At 21.6% G+C, this 18,554-nt stretch overlaps 1 protein-coding gene across 1 annotated transcript in view; it reads right to left on the reverse strand.

Moving 5' to 3' along the window:
* Nucleotides 1-18,554, reverse strand: part of LOC112596837 — a 120,071-nt gene that overhangs the window by 63,024 nt on the left and 38,493 nt on the right. Inside the window, exons 8-11 of the mRNA XM_025342660.1 lie at nt 15,509-15,714; nt 10,076-10,151; nt 5,382-5,590; nt 3,788-4,011 (exon numbers count right to left, since the gene is read on the reverse strand). Coding sequence (XP_025198445.1) covers nt 3,788-4,011; nt 5,382-5,590; nt 10,076-10,151; nt 15,509-15,714 — 715 coding nt within the window. The remainder of the gene's footprint in view (nt 1-3,787; nt 4,012-5,381; nt 5,591-10,075; nt 10,152-15,508; nt 15,715-18,554) is intronic.

The following is an 18,554-nucleotide window of genomic DNA, read 5'->3' on the forward strand; positions in this document are numbered from 1 at the left end:
AACGTAGGTATTCATTTATTTATAAATCGTTATTTTCGTATTATCTGACGTCATACATCATATTATAAAGCATTATTTGTTGTCGGAAATGTTTACCACAATAAATTTAATACTTGACCGAATTTGCTGAATGTTCGATGACTAACTGACTTATTTACTACTCTCTTTAAAAGTAGACAAAAAAACGTTTATCGTATATTTTTATAAGTGCGACATACGAAGTTTAAACAAAATTATTATTTTATTGTTTAATACAGCTCACCTTTACTAATATCTAATAATTTTCAAAAAAAGATTTATAACTAATCATTCGTGCTCAAAATATTTTCTAATTACATTTATATAATAATCTTGTTTAATGAGAGTACTATAGAGATTCACATTTATTTTTATTGTTTTTTTTTTTAGTGATGAATGACATTCGGTTTCTAAAATTTTGACTTGTATTCGGAGAGTCTAAGATCACATACAAAAATATTATAGTGCTTGGTAACATCTCTTTGACATCAGGTCAACGTTGCGCCAGTTGTTGCACTCAATTATGATACTATATTTTATTGAACAGATGAGTATGACACAGTCAAAAATTGTGACTGTCATATTATATGTCGTAATATATTTTAATATAATGTAAAATATGTTATTATATTGTGCTGTCTTATCTTCGACAGTATACCCCTTTCTCAACGTGACATGGCCCGAGTGGCGTGGGTCTATTTTTTTTTGTCAGTTTATCAGATGATTACCTGTTTATGAGACTTATAAACCGGACATAAGCAACCCTATGGAAGTTTCAACTAACATAGGGAGACACAAATTTTAAAATATATGTGTGCACACTATACTATACTACACTTTTATATACATACGTTAAGTATTTTTACACTTCTAACAGAATTTTTCACTTAAAAACGGTTATTATGGCAGGTAGATATATAATAATTGGTTCTTTTATTATTTATTATTAATGTGTTATTATATTTATTAAATTAATATACTTTATCAAATCGAGTGCGTATTGTTAAAACATAACACAGTGTTGTATTTAGAGTACACAGGGTGGCAATTTCTGAGTCTCTAAGAGAGATGCCGGTACTAGTGATTCAAAGTACCTAATAGGTACTAATGATGCATTTTTAATTTTTAATTTTAATATTTATTATTTAATAAGACAAGATATAAAAACTAAGTGTCAAAAGTCAAATTTAAGCTACACACTAGTTATGTGCCAAAGATAACTATAAAAAAAGTTCTAATCCCAATAATGTGTCGGGATTTTCGAACATTAATTCCAAGTTGTGAACTGAGATTTTTTACGTTATATCTGAGTTATTTTTGGCATAATAAATATTTACCATTTTATGATGTTTCTATCGTACGTCTATACATGTAATAATTATTTTTGCTGTTTAATATTAACGGTAGTCGATAACCGTATCATAATTTGAGTATATGACATATTTTTAAATTAATATTATATTTATCTTCGTTTTAAAACAAGTCTATCTTATGATAATATATGCTACAGTAAATAAAATTCTTTCAACATTTAAATTTCATAATAAACACGTTCAGTGGGGCCCATTATTTTTTTGAATATTAAAAGCAAATAAAAAAAGTGTATAGAAAATGTTAATTATATTTTTTGTACTTTAAATTAAAATTTCAATATTTTCAAGCATATACATAATCTTTTATCAACAAATTAGACAAATTAAACATTTATATACTTATAAAAAGCTTGAAATCAATTAATACATTGAAATTTGTATCATGAAGTAAAAAAAAAATTAACGATTTAAATATTTGATTAACATTTCAAGTTTTTACAGTTATTTATTTTAGAAATACAATAAATAAACTCGTATTCTAATTATGTCAAAAACTAGTTTTATGTAAAAACTTCTAATTCTCCCTAAACATTTTATGTGTTATAATACTTTTTCAATACCTTTTTCTATTTTAAATCTAAGATCTCTTATGCATAAAAACATAATATGATTATTTTTAACTCCTAACAAATCTTATAATTATAATAAAGATGATCTTAGAATCAATAAGTATGGTAAACTAAAAATAATCATTTAAAAAACCGAATTAAATATTTCTTTAAAATGTATTTTGACATTCATTAGTTTTTTATGTTTTAATTTAGAAATTTATTATAAATACCATAACAAGTTGGCAATTAAAAATTGTAATATAATGTAATTTTGTATATAACTCGAAGAAAAAATACTAATTTTAATTAAGCTAAAGTTGATATTTTATAAAATATTATTTCGACTGTTATATAGTTGTTAAAAGTCATAAATAATATTATGATTTGAAATAAATTATGTTTATGTTTCGTATAGATAAGGATAAGTTTAAATGAAGAAGTTTTATATGTTTCGGTATTTTTTTTGGCCCCAATGTATTACATTTTCAATAAAAAGAATTGTTTTAGGAATCACAAAGCACACCTTATACCGTTTAAAGTATGTAAATATAAAAAGTGATTATCTTACAGTAAAATATATATATATATATACGTTTATGAAAATATATTGTTTAAAGTTTCTTTATTTTTTTTAATGTAACAGGTTTTTAATTTCATATTGTTTGGAATAATGTTTTTTTCATACAAAGTTACGTACGAGAATAAAATTTCAAATGAATAATTTATTAGTTTTAAATGTGTAAAAAGTTATAGTTAAGTATACAAGTAGACCAACATTTTTTAGGATACCTTTATGTTAACCTAACTCTACTCATCTAAACTTTAAATGTTTATAAGTTACCTTCCTATCAAATTATCTAATTTAAACATGGATTTACACGCATAACAATTTTTAGAAAATGTATTATTTTTTAACACTAAAAGTAAATCAATAACACAAATAGTGAATCGAAAAAGTAGAAGATATTTTAAATGATTATTTTAAAAAATTAAAAAAAAAAATGTACGCGTAAAAATAATAAGATTATTTTTTTCAGAAACGTTGGTACCTACTTTTTGTGATGATTATTATTCGTTGTTAAAAAAATAATAATTTTATATATAAATAACTAATTAAGTAAAAAGTTAAATGTATTTGCAAGTAAAAAAGTGGCTTTATTATGTCTTCAATAATCTATAGAAAAAATGTACATTATACAATTTAATGATTTAAAATAAAATATTATATTCTCCGTAACTAAGTGGATTATAGAAAAAGTTTATGATTTTCTACTCAAGAGCTTCATTCTCAGATTAATCAAAACTTTATCTAGTGATTTTCAAATTAATAAGCAAAGGTTGTCTTAAACCATATTTGACTGACAAAATTTTAACACAGTCTTGTTTATATTCATTTTTAATGTTTGATCAAATTGGTATTGTTCGGTAAAATATATTAAGCTCACTATCATATTATAACTATTTTTTTTTCTATTATTACAATATTTCTACTAAATCTTACATACTATTGAATTTAAAATTAATTTTTTGATAAAAACTTTTTATTTAATATAATATATTATATTTAAAATTTGAAAAATAATAAGTGTATCCTAGTATTCATACGCTAGTTCTTGTCTAGTAAGACAGTAACTTTTAGTTAATATAACACATATAAGTATCCATTAGTATAATATATATAAGTGTTCTTATTTTTTAGAAGGTACTAGTTTCTAGGTTACTCACTGGTCATTTTTTAAATTATTTAACTTAGTATTTTAAAAATGCAATTATTTAGTAAAATACTTAAATAATAAAAAAAAAATTGAATAAATTATTTTTTATTAGTGTTTAAAAAAAACTTACTCTGATACGTATTGTGGATGATGCAAATAATCAGATTCAGCAGCTTTAACAAAAGACACATTATATTGTACGGAAATATCAATAACTCTATTGATTATCGCCATTGCTGTAAACTGGACATGGTGAATCCCTTGCAGTGCACTTAAACATACTTTCATTACTGAACAAAGGATCACACTCAATTCTTCCTTTTTCCCTTTATCTCCAAATTCCATAACCGCAACCTAAATTAAATCAGAAAAAGATAATACATATTATTTTTTTAGAAGATATTGGTAATACACTAATGCACTCTGGACCAAAGAATTAAAATTACTTATCTTTTAACTCAGTATAATATAAATGTTAACATGTCCATCACTTGAATTATTTGATTGATGAAAATTGGCATAATCATATTTTATATACAATTTACATTTTATAATGCATAGTGAATTTAAAATGTATAAGTATTGAATTGTGTTTGAATTAATATTGCATTATAACTTAGATGATAAAAATAACATTATTTTGTTTGATATGATATTTATATATTATTTAAAATTATGTATCTAAATTTATACCTTATAATATATAAAAAAAAATTTTTTTTAAATATAAACCGTTGTATTTTATCCATTAGGTATGTATTTTATCATGGAATTCTTCAATTAATAAATTTCACAAAGTTTAGTTTACACTCATTATTTTATTATTCATATTTTTTAGTTAATATCAATTAGTTGAAAAATTATATTAAATGATAGTAACATTAATAAGAATTAAAATTTATTAGATTTCACTGTAACAATAATATATATTATTGTTACATGACACCTATGTATGTGTCAATTCCGTAGTAGGCAATAGTGGGATATTTATGCTGAGATAAACATTGTTAATGATTGTGAGGCCTGTGGCCAATACGCACCGTTTATCGAAAGGGCAGTTCGAGACTGACCAGCAATAAACACGAACTCACCAAAAAGCATGAACTCACCAACACCGGGATTGTTTACCACCATCTACATTTTGTTAAGTACAAACCAAAAATATATTTTGAACAGAGATTTATAAACCAAACGTGTTTTATTTATTGATAAGATCCCACATACCGTGTTCTAACCCCCCAGCTACGGAAAATTTATCCATAAGGACCAGAAAACCTTCCCTGGATAACTAATATAGTAACTAGGTTCCCCAGCCACGTTACATCACCATAAATTAGTATTGCTATGAAAATAATTATATTTTGAAATGATGCATAATCAATTTTAGGAATGACATTTATATATTTAGTCAATTAAACGCAAAATTTCTTAGAATTAATAATTGTCTAAGCTGCTAAAATAAAAAATATTATTTATTATTTATAACACATAACATTTTTATATATATATATATATATATATATATATATATATATATATATATATATATAGGTAGTAAATACTAAAATACTAAATTCTTTGTTTCAACTTCATCCAACGTCTATTTTTGAATGAAAACTTATATAAAGTTGATTAAAACTCAGCCTTAACTTAATATTCTAAATAATATGTTATAATTAAACTAAAATTATTTATTTACGAAAACAAAAATAAAATTAACTTACGTTCAAAATTGTCTTCAAAAGAGTGCATATATGACGAAGTGATAAATCATGATTGGCTTCTAAATATTTCAATATATGTACGATGTAATTGTTCAATCCATGTAAAATGAAACCCAAGCATTCTACGTTGCCAGAAAGATGAGAAATCACTTGAAACTTTCTTTCTATATTGTATAACTTGAGTGCTTTTGAATTTTTGTGTTTTATACCTGCATAAAATATGAATATGATAAATTAACCACAAAAAAATTGTCTGCATCAAATGAAAAATTACAATCACATAATATAACAATGCATTATACTTGAATAATTTTATTATTTTATTATTATATCTTATTTTATCAAGTCACCATACAAAAATAATCCATAATTCAAATATTTTATTGTTTAGAAAACTTTAGTTTGGATATGCTATTTGATTTAGATTTTTAAAAATGTTTAATTAATTTAAATTTCACAGTAGATATTAATATATTATTCTAATATATATATAAATACATATTGACATTTTTTATTTTTAAAAACTGAAATATAAAAAAATCTTGTGACTAAAATAGTTTTTAAAGTTATTTTAATATTAACAGTGAAAAGGTCACTGCTTGCTTTTATTGTTTTTTCTAATATTGTTGAAAATAATTTGCCAAAAAAAAAGGAAAAATTAGTACAATTCAAGTATAAAATAAAAATTATGCAACTTGCATTAAAACATTTACAGTAAAATTACGCCAAAAGTTTTTATTTTAATACAAAGTTATTATTTTCAATTAAGATAATTAATATAAATTGAAAAAAATAAAATTATAAGTTGTTATTATAACTATAAGAAAGTCAGAATGCTATACAGGATATTTAGTAAGTGTTGTGTATGATATAAAAAAAAAAAAGTTAAGGGAAAAATCGTTTAAATTAACGAAAACAAGTTCGAAGTCAGTTTTAAAAATGTTTTAGTTAATGTTTTACTTAATACCAAAAAAATAGAAACAGATTTACACATGGTTTAATAAACATTAGGTAAATATATAACAGTATAATTAATAATAATATAGACAAATTATTTTTATTTTTTATTTTTTTTTTAATAATTATACATATATTTATAAATAATTAATCATAAAAAATGTTTTCAAGTAATTTTTTCTTCGAAACTTTTTACCTTTTAACATAGTATACTTTGTCAAAGCGTTAGTCGTTGTAATAGAGTTGTTAAATGTGAATGTAATGATAAGCTATTGTATACGAAAAATAATTCTAAGCGGAGACGAAAAGGTCTATCAACATATTTATTAATATTCTATCTTTTTATTGATAATTTTTGTTTTTATGTTAGTACGGTATATTAATCTGATTACTGACACAAAAACAAATCACAAAATAATATATTGTATAACAATAGGTAGGTTTTATTAATTTATAAGTCAAAACTCAGTACGACAAATGATATACGATGGTGTGAATAAGTTCATAATCTAAATAATTAGTGTAAGTTAGTGTCGAAATGTATTGTGTGTAGGAAATAATATTATTAACGTATTAGTTATTATTTATTACAAAAAGTTTCAAGTCTCTAAAATTAATTTTTTTTTTGAAATGTAACTTAATAATAAGGATTAATTTAGAAAAAATTCTTTATTTAAAAACACTGATAATTGAACAGGAACCTTTTTTTTTTTTCAGGAATCTAAACGAAACTAATAACCAATATTTTGTATTCTAATTTTATTTATCTAAGACTTAAATTCTAAGTAATAACAAATGATTAATTAAAAATTTGGTCAATGTTGAAAATGTATACATGGATTTATAATTTTCTATTTCTATAATTTATAAAAGTTTTATAAAACGTTAAAATATGAGTATTTAGATACCAAAAATAAAATTATATCAGTGTTATTTGCTTGCCTGTTAATAAAACTCATTGACGTGATAATTTCCAATAATTTATTTTTAGTTTTGAATGACGACGTCTATTATAGTGACGTTGATGAATAATAAAATATTTATTGATACCATCATAAATACATACCCATATAAATTGTTATTAAATTGTGACATAGAATAATACCAATCAAAATGCACATATCTTTATTTATACAATAATTACATAATATATATATATATATGTGTGTGTGTGTGTGTATGTGTATACGGTAAATAATTTTTGAATAGTTTCTTGTAAAAATAAAATAACATGCTATTACATCAAAATATCACTGAATAATGAAATTAGGAATAATTATATAATTGATATTATAGTTTCTTTATTTTGATTTTGATAAAGACACTAAGTAATTGGGTATGTAAATAACTGCAATGGTAATTAAAATCAGAAATGATTTTTTTTTTTTTTATTATAAATCAAATTTGAACTAAGGCCAAAAAAATCATTAAGGTATCAAGTCCTAAATTTTTAAGTGCAGATATCAAATATTTCATAATTTTAACTATAAACACCCATAAAAATATGGTTATAGCTTCTTTTTTCAAATTGCAAAAAAAAATGGTAAATCTTTTCTTAATTGTTCAAGGTTTTTTTAACTTAACATACAAAGCTATAAACAAAAAATTGAGTAAAAATAAATAAAAAGATTAAACATTTAAAAAAATTTATAAGCCGATTAGATATAACATTTAAAATAGTCTAATATGTATATCTTGTTAAATATATGATGAAATAAAATGTCTTCTATTTTAAAAATAGAACCTCTTGGTTCTTTTGTAGAAAATTAAATTATTATTTAATGAGATTGGGAGGTTAAAATCATTATTATTATTATTTTGTAAATTATGAAAAGAGATAAAAAAAATATTATTTTAAAAAGCTTTAAAAACTAATACAAGTTCTTACAGTAATTTATAAATATCGAAGATACATAGGCTCTTTTTTTATAATCATTTCAACTATATATCTATATATTATGTTAATAAAATTCGTTAAAATCATAAAAGTCACAAATATTATTAATCATAATAACTTAGACTTGAAAACTTAATACAATGATACTCATAAGTTTTATTTACTACAATCTATAACATACAAAAATAGTATAATTTGTTTATACATATTATAAGCTTAAATTGTTAAGTAACTTATTACATATTAAACAAAAAATAACAATTTTAGATATTTTTTTGTAATTTAAAAAATACTATTCGTAAGAAAAAAACGTTTATAAATATTTCCAATTCTCAGCTACATTTTTCAAAATATAATATACTTTATTGATTATTATATAATATATACAATTTATTCAATCACATGGAAAAAAAAATGTAACTTGTCTATTTAGTATATATTTTTAAATAACCATCCTAATTCAAAACAAACTTGTAACTAATAGTCTTTGTTTTCAATGTTATTTTTTTAAATCAATAAAAAAATATACATAAATTTATTTTTGTTAAAAATTAATCCAGACCACCATATTTTTAATAATATTATAATAAAATATCCTTAGAAATTTAGGACTATCTATGCTTAGAACTGTTTTACGTGTACAATAAAAAAGTATCCATATAATTTTATTGAGAATGAAAGCAGATATCCATTACTCTTCTGGAATGAACCAAAGACTATTAATGAGTCAGAATTATTCCACTATCGTATTGAAGACCAATTTTGCAATCTATTTCTATAAATTTGTTATTGTACTAAGTACTTAAAGTATAACAGTTATCAAGTTAAAATTTATCTAAAGCTACAACAAGATAGATGAGAAATGAAAAAAATATTTGAAATTATGATTTGTTTAAAAAAGTAATTCATACTTGCGATTTTGAAGAACGTTTAGATTACATTTTGTACTTATAAGTTACTATAATATTTTATAATAGCTTTTAGTTAATATTCATTATAAGTTTTTTACCTGTGATATATTTGATATATCAAATATATTATAATATTAATATATATATATATATATATATATATATATATTATATATGCATATGACTTAACCCATCAATACCCAAATTTCAAAATCAATAGAAAGTAATAGAAAGTTTATTATATTATAGTAAAAATAAATTAAATGGTGGTATTTAAAAAACCACTAGAAGAAATTATACGGTTACTCTTTTTTGAAATACCATTTTTTAGTATATATTACAATGCTTAAAATAATGACAATTCAAACTCATTTTCAAATGTTCAGTATATTAATATACTAATAATACTTGATGGTATTTTTTTTTATGAAATATTGAACTAAGCTGTTATATTATGCGAAAACTATAAATATATTTTATTTTTCTTCGAATCAACGTGCACTTGTATGCAATATATGATGGTGACATAAATGTCGTAAACTATAACATACATTCATGTCCCACAGGGATTTGCTAATTTAGAATGACTGGGTAATGCAAATTCCATTACACCACTATTTTAAATTAGTAATTCTTCGTTGGTCACTCTGTTTATTTCATAATAATTGTGAATCATATACTTTCCCAGCTGTATTTTAAAAACTATTCAAAAGGGTAAAGTTGAATAAATTAGAGTATAATATTATAACACTGTTAAATCAAAAATATTAAACAAAACATTTTCATTGCTCAGTAAATTTATAATATGTTATTAGTATTAGTATCACATCAGTTTATGACGTATATAAATTATAAAATGATAATAACTAAAAGTTTTTAAATTTAAAATTAATATGATATTGTATTTATTTATGTTTGAAATTTCTTACCGTAATCATTGATATTAGTTTTCTTATCGTTTTTTGTTTTGGTAATTTGTGATGTAGTATGGTTACGGACTTCATCCTGTTAAATAAATAAATACATTTTATAAAATAAATGCAAAATATTAAAACATTATACCTAATTTATAATACAATAAATTTGTGGAAGTCAACTTTAGAAAAATCGTCATGATAAATTAAATAAACCAAGCAATGTAATTCATAAAAATTTTGAGAAATAGCATCCATATATTCATAGTGTGTATTTATATATTTAAAGTTATTGTATCAATTACGTTAAAATTCATTAATACAGATAAATTATTATTTAAAATATGTGTATACACCTATATAATTGCATTATTTTTATGATGTTCCACAATTCACCTATTTGGTGTGAATATCCACAAAGTATATATCACTAATAGTTATTACTATTTCATATTTGATTGTATATAAATTTAATATTTGCTAATATAGCTTATTAGCTATTATTTATTTGTGATGTATTCATTTTTTTTTTTTTAAATATTATTATAAATTATTTATTTATATTGTTTATAGAGTGTATATATTATCAAAATATATTAAGACTAAGTACCTATATACCTACAGACAAACTAAAATTTAAGTAAATCAAAATTAAAACACTAAAAATTTCAGTAAATAATTTAAATAATATTAAAATTAAACAACATAAATTATAACAATTGTTTTAAATAATAAATCAAATGAAGAATTTTTGGCTAGTATCATCATTTTTCACAAAGAACTATTTTTTTTTTTCAAATAATGTGTAGGACAATTAAATAGGAATAGGAAAAGAATTGGAATGACAACAAGAATGTGTACATTACTCAGTATATATATATATATATATATATTAAAGTTAATATTTTTTGACAAACATATAATATTGTTATTAACTATTCTATATCAGTCCACAACTTTAAAATCAAGTGAATGGTGAACATGAGGGTTATTATGTGAGATCGCTATATTTTACGGAATTAATAGAATTTAATAATATTAAATATTTATTTTATAAATTGTTAAAAATATTAAATAAAAATGTATTGTAAAAGGAGTATAAATAATACTTAGGAAACGTCTAAATAACAACTTAGCTACTTGACTTGGTTTTGAAATAAAATCTAAATCTAAAATAATATAAAAAATGTGTCATATATTCCTAACAGCCACATATTGTATAAAAAGTGTAATATCCTTTTCGAGAGGTAAAAATGCACTTACAACAATTAATACATTTTGTACAAAAAAAAAAAAAAAATTGGCATTAAGCAATTGGATTAAAAAATAAAAATTATTTTACCTAATTTTTGAAATTTTGGAAAACAAAATAATAAAGTTTAATTAAAGATATTTTGAATTCATAATTTAAATATTCGTTCGTTTATTTGGTTCATAAAATTATAACATATATTAAATTTTAATATAAATATAAAATACATATACAAATCATTCAATCTTTTGATTCGTATGAATTGTATTTAGTAAAATAAAATGATATAGGTACATCAAAAATTAAAGTTCTTATATAAATATTTGAATTCCAACAAAAATAATTAAAATATTCAATTTAATAACAGTTTTAAGAAAAAATGTCTGTAAAATATTGTGACAATTTTTATATTTTTTATAATTTTAAGTTTCAGTAAGAATTACTTATAAGGAATTTAAAATTAGAATTATGAGCAATATTATAAAATGATTGATCATTCTGTAATTTTTAATTACAAAATAATCTAAGATGTTCGTGATTTTGACAAAATTTGAAATTACAACGTTAATAGAAAAAAACTACGCTTATATTATATTCTAAGTATTTTTAATTAAAAAAAAAAAATAAAACAATTTTTATGGAATCTTAACATGGCTTTTTGATCGTGGCCTAAAAATATTCATCAGCAGTTAACATAAAAAAAAAAAAAATATCCAAAAAATTAAACATTTTCAAATAGTCTAAAATAAGCTAAAATATTTATAAAATATTATTGAATTTATTAAATAATAATACAAACGACAGTGAAACGTTAGACGATTTTTTCTACAAACCAAATCAGAAATATAATTTTAAATAATGTAGTAATCAAATTGTTTATTTTATTATTTACCAAAACAATATTGTTTTTTTTTTTTTTTTTACTAGAAATGTTTAATAAAAACATTTTATGATGATAATTTATGATAATTAGAATTAAATTCTAAGACAACTGACCTTCTCAAAATACTTAATTGGGATACGGGTACTTTATATTTAAATTTGGTCAATTTCCGACTATATTGTCAAGTTTTAATTAAATAAAAATTATAAATTTATAAATTATTAAATAGTTATATTTTACTTATTATTTCTTAATTTTTGCATTTTTTGGGTTTTTCAAATATATATATATATACATTAAAGTGTTTTTTTTGTATTTCAAGAAATCGTGAAATAAAAAATAATAATAATAATTGTTCAAAATATTATAAATGTGAGCAGACGATCTAATAACTCGTGTAATTTATAGGTGTGTAACACAATAATTAAAGACGACAATTCCAAAAAATATACGTACTTGTTACATATTGTAAAGAAACAATAAAAATATTTTTTAAAGCATCGAGTCATATTAATTTATCAAATAATAAGGTAACGAGCTAATAAATAAAAATACCTCTGACGTAAAAAAAAAAAATAAACAAGTTTTATTAATTATGTTTTTTTTTTTTTTAATTGTTTTATTCTATAAAGGAAGTTAAAAAAATAAATATTTTTGAATACACCAATTTTTAGGATATATTATGGAAATTGTATTACTTTGCTATGATTATACATATGAAAAATGGAAAGAATGTTAAATTCTATATAAATACAAACAAATTTATAAAAAATAATCTTGAGTTATACGGGTGCGGGGAACTTCTTGACCAGGCCTTTTCTTAAAAACGAAGTGCTGTATTACAATACTAAAAACTAAATCACTATGGCTATTTTGATCATATAAAAGTTCGAATACAATATATTTTGAAATATTTTTTCGTTAAAAATCGTAAAAACTACAAACGTATTAATGAATTATTACTTATTAGTTATTATTGTGATCACATTTGTTTTGTATAAATTTGTCTCATTTACAGTTAGAGCATTTACTACAGTAAATAACATATTGGGCAGTATTAAATACTGAAATATAGGTATCTGATGGATATCATGGTATCTATATTTTAATGGGTTAGTCTACTCACATCTATACATTTTCTTTATTTTTTCTCAAATAATTTATAGTAACACAATTATTATATTATAGAATGAACTCAAGTATTCGCAACGTAACTGGTTTTATAACGCGAATTGAAGTGTAACTGTAACATAATCAAATTACTAAAATCGAGTAACTTAATTAAATTAATTTGTTTAATTTGTCTAATTATGTGTCAGTGTTTTATATGGAAACCTTCCAAAACTATGTTATACTTCCATGTAAATGTATAAGAATCAAAAATGATTACGGTTCTATAAATAAAAAACGTATTCCACTCTAACACAAAACAATAAAAACGTATTTTTTTAAATTAGGTATAGTGTATAAAGTAGTTACTAGTTGGGAAAAAAATTATTAATCGCCTCTTATTTGTGACAATATATTCTCAAGTAGGTACCTTAAATTATTTAAATATTACAAGTAAGTATCAAATATTATTATTTATAAGCAAATTAATAGAAATAAGACGAAAATATAATATTCTGTAATATCATATAAAACGGATTGCTTTGTTTATAATATATAATGTATTAAATGTATCAAAAAACAGTTATTTATTCTCTTGAACATTTCAAATGTTTAGCTAAGTTTTTAAAGCGTGCACAACAAAACCGATTGGCACGTGATAATAACACATCAACGTATGTCAACGAGGTAAAAGCGATCAATAGGATTAACACATTCTGCGCGGTATCAGTAGGAATTATATTGATGGCATGCCAAGTTAATTGAATTTTAACTAGCTATATGTAGACCATCCCAAGAGTCACATTTGAATGTATGGAAATGACATGAAATCTACGTCGAATAAATATTATTGGTATGAGGGTGATCAGCGTACTCGCAAACTACAATCATGCAACGCGTAGATATGTATATAGGTACGTTTATGTATAACATGCATTATGTGTATACATATATATATTATAAACAAGGGCCTGAACGATGTAGGGCACCGACATTTGATTATTTCACAATAAGATTTCGTATCAACGTTTGACTGATAAATGGATCAGCCAAACAACAATTTATCCACTTAAATAAGACAAAATCGTAGGTATAATAAAATTAATAGAAATCTCAAATCAATCACAAAAACATAATATTAAATAGGGGGTAAACAATAATAATCTTATCTAATCGGTATTTTAAATTGCTAAAATAAATTAAAAGTAATAGTTACAAAAATGTAAATATGTGTATTTTTTTAATTATTATTTTTAATTAGTTATAGAAGTTTCAAAATCCTTCTCTACTATAAAACATATTAGCTACAATAATATATATACTAATTATTATTCATGTTCAAAGCTTATATTTTCTGCACATAATACAAAACCTATGTATTAGTAATATTATTTATTACTTATAATACATTTTTCAATCGTATTTTAAGTTAAAATATATATATATATATACATGACATTTCAATCAAATTTAAAGAAAAACAAAAATATTTGACTACGTAATTTTCCAAGTATAAAATGAATAATAAGTTTTAGTTGATCAAAGAACTGTTTAATTCAAATCAATAATTTATATTTTATGTTAAACAATACAGCAGGTAGCTATATTTAAATGATAAAGATTCTGGTTATGCTGTTCATTAAAACAAATTTAAAAGTACGGATAGGATATAATAAATGTGTGTTAATTCTCATGTGCTTATTTATTTTGTGTGAAACTTATTTAAATCATATCTTTGCCCGTAAAAAAATAAAACAGGTACCTATTTCACCTTCACATAAATCGATTTTGGTCAAACAACTGAACAGTGTGGTTAAGTTGAATGTCAGTTTAACGTGTCAAGTTATTTTTAACTCAATTGCATGGCGGCTACGTTTTATACTTGCATGTTAAAATGCCATTTAGTTAAAAAAATTTTTAACAATCGATCTTCTCAAAATTGAATGAGTAGGTATGTATATAACTAAAATGTACCTTATTAAGGAAATCTAAATTTCTTTGTATAAATCGTTAATTTTATTTATTTATATATTCATCTATGTATTACTATAGATAAAAATAATATTTAATTAATATTATTTTAAATTTATTTATGTTTAAGTTACATTTAGTAATATTATGTTATTATCATTAATAATCTATATATAATTTTAACTATTTTTCATTTAATAAATAATTTAATTTGATTCATATTTTTATTTACCACTTCTAGAGTCTTGTTACTGGCTTTGCTTTTGAGTGACCATATCGACCCAAAAAAATCATCTATGTTATTACTGTGACGTTCTTCTGCGCTATCGGTTTGTGTAAATTTCATCCTCCGAAATAATCTTGAAGGCAATGTTGGTAAATCTGATGGTTTACCTGCTTGATCATAATTGATAAAATTGTGACGCCGCCACATTCGTTCTAGAAATATAATAAAAATAAGTTATCATTATTACAGTTAAAGTTAACATTAAAGACAACTTAAAATGAATGATAACTGTTATTGTTTTTATTGTTTAACAACTTTATCAAGTTTCTAGACTAAAAGTGTAAATTGAATTTTATTACAATTTAAAATGTTTATGTAATTACTGGTCAATATTGGTTTAAAAAATTATTCTTTACTAAAAAGAAAAATACATATTTTATTAACAAATAAATATATTATTTCACGCAGAAACTTAAAAAGTTTTAAACTTCTTTTATGCGGATATGATTTTTTAATGAGAAATTGAACGTTTTCAAAAATTTTTATAGATGATCAAAAAATAATACTTTCAAGAGACTTGTAACCAATCAGGTTATCAAATAAATATTTATTTTTTTAGTATATCTAAAAGTTGATATAATAATATACAGTCTAATGAAACGACACACATTTGTTCGTATTTCAGTAAAACTATTTTTTTTATAGTTCAAAAGGTATTCAGAAAATCATAATCTAATCCTCATATTTAAATAACGGCTCATATACTCAATTTAAAATCAAAAATGTATAGTCTGAGAGACAATAGTTGTAAAATTAAGAGAGTGAATAATTTGTGTATAATATCAACTTCATAAACATATAAATAATAATATACGATATTATGAGGTTCTTGATAAAATATATACTGAATGGTTCTATAATATACATCATACTAGTATGTAAAATTTCAATGCTTTCATTACAAGAGTACAAGGGAAAATTTATATTTAAATATGTTATAATATAAAAGAAACTATATTTCCTAAATAATTTTTAACGATAAATTCATATTTCTAGATATTATATTTCATATTTTTAATTATATTCTTTACGGACTAAAATGATTAAATATTTATATTAATTTGCAATAAAAATAAACAAATATTTTTTATGGAATTTTGTCTTTGTTTATCAATCGTTTTAATATTAAATTGAGTGGGTTTATGACGTTATCTATTTATTGTTTAAGCATTAAAGTTATATAGTGTTATTTAGATATTAAATATATTATGATATTTCATTGTCATGAATTTTTTCCAAACGTATTGGTGTTTGATTTTGATATTATTATTTTTAACTTAAAAGTCGAGGTCCCTTGTAGAACTCCAGTAAATGTAAAAGTAATAATATTTATTATACATTTTTTATTTATAATTTTTGACAGTTTTGAACTCTAATCACAGTACATAATACTTATTTAAAGTTCATAATTTAGAAATTATATTATATGTTATCTGTTATCTGTTATCAGCGATATACTAAAAATGCATGTAAACCTTTAGGAATAATATATAATGAATAACAAAGACGAACAACTATGAATTAAAAAATGAGGTAATACATTAATTTGTTTATATCCAAGTGGATTATGTGTCACAAATTATTACGTAAAACGTATTTCTAAATCACTAAGTAATATTTTTCAAGGGTTTAAAATACATTTTATAATTGTATAAACTGAGTGTTTATAAACACATCATGAATAATGGACCTTCTAGAATAGGATTAACTATTTCTATAATGTTAATATATTTGATGAGTCTACAAAAATTAGACTGAAAGCTATCAATTCAGATGCCATTTATTAAACGCTCATGTTAAACAAAGATATGATTTTAATTTTAATTATATAATTAGTTTGTAGTTAATTGTAAAATTTTCCTATAACTACAAAATACTATTTTCTTAATTTAAATATGTAAGCGCATTCAAATAAGTTTGTAAACTATATATTTTATTTTATTATTTTTATATAGCTTACATTACAATTATTTTATATCTTGTGACAGTTTTTAACATTTTTTTTTTTTTTTTTTTTTAATTAAACGATTTTTTCTATAAAAGTATTATTATTTAGTGAGTAACAGACCAAATATTTCAGAGAACTGCATTTTATATTATATTATATTATATCGTTTAACAATAACAATAATAATATATTTTATTATCATCAAACATACACATACACGCTTAAAGTGAGATGTCCAATTATATTTTAATATTTATCGTAGGATTATCTTCGATTATATTAATAATATAGCTATTTAATTAAAGGTATTCATTTCTGTTAAAATATGATATAAGATTTAAGTATCCGTAGATTAAATTAAAATAATATTATATTTTACGATATAAAATTTATTACTGGCATCACTTATACGTCTTTAAATGAGTTTATGTAAACAGGAAAACCTTATGGAATGCGTTTGTATACACTTTTATGGTGCAATTTAAACTGAGACTTTGCTATAAATTAAAATAATATAATTTAAAAAAAAAAAAAAAAAAATCAAATACAAACTTTGTGAAATATTGAACATTGTTTTACGTAGTGTTCATTATTTGTAAAAAGTTTATAAATAATTTTAACTTATAAATATACCAACTAAAAATAAAAATAAAATATATAAGTTAGCTGAATTTAAATGCTGTAAAAATATTATGGATTTTAATTTATAACTTTTAGTGCTTTTGAAATTGTGTTATTTTTACAACATTTTTAATTGTATTGTAAGCTGAATTAAATACGCACAATCCACATTTGAAAATTATTGCTGAGATATCATTCAAATAATAATCAAAATCACCATTATTTTCTAAAATATTCTTTAGATAAAATATTTAACTAGAAAATATAAAATATGAAAAAAATATCACGCTCAATTTATCAAGAGAATAATCTCGGTAATGAAACAAATCTACGAAATTATAGAAACTATACACCTATTTATAAGTATTTATATTATTATATTTTATTTTAAATGAAACAATAAACTAGATTTTGTATACTCGT

Source organism: Melanaphis sacchari, unplaced genomic scaffold (genome assembly GCF_002803265.2).
Source record: "Melanaphis sacchari strain LSU unplaced genomic scaffold, SCAv2.0 Contig34_pilon_pilon, whole genome shotgun sequence".
Lineage (NCBI taxonomy): Eukaryota > Metazoa > Arthropoda > Insecta > Hemiptera > Aphididae > Melanaphis > Melanaphis sacchari.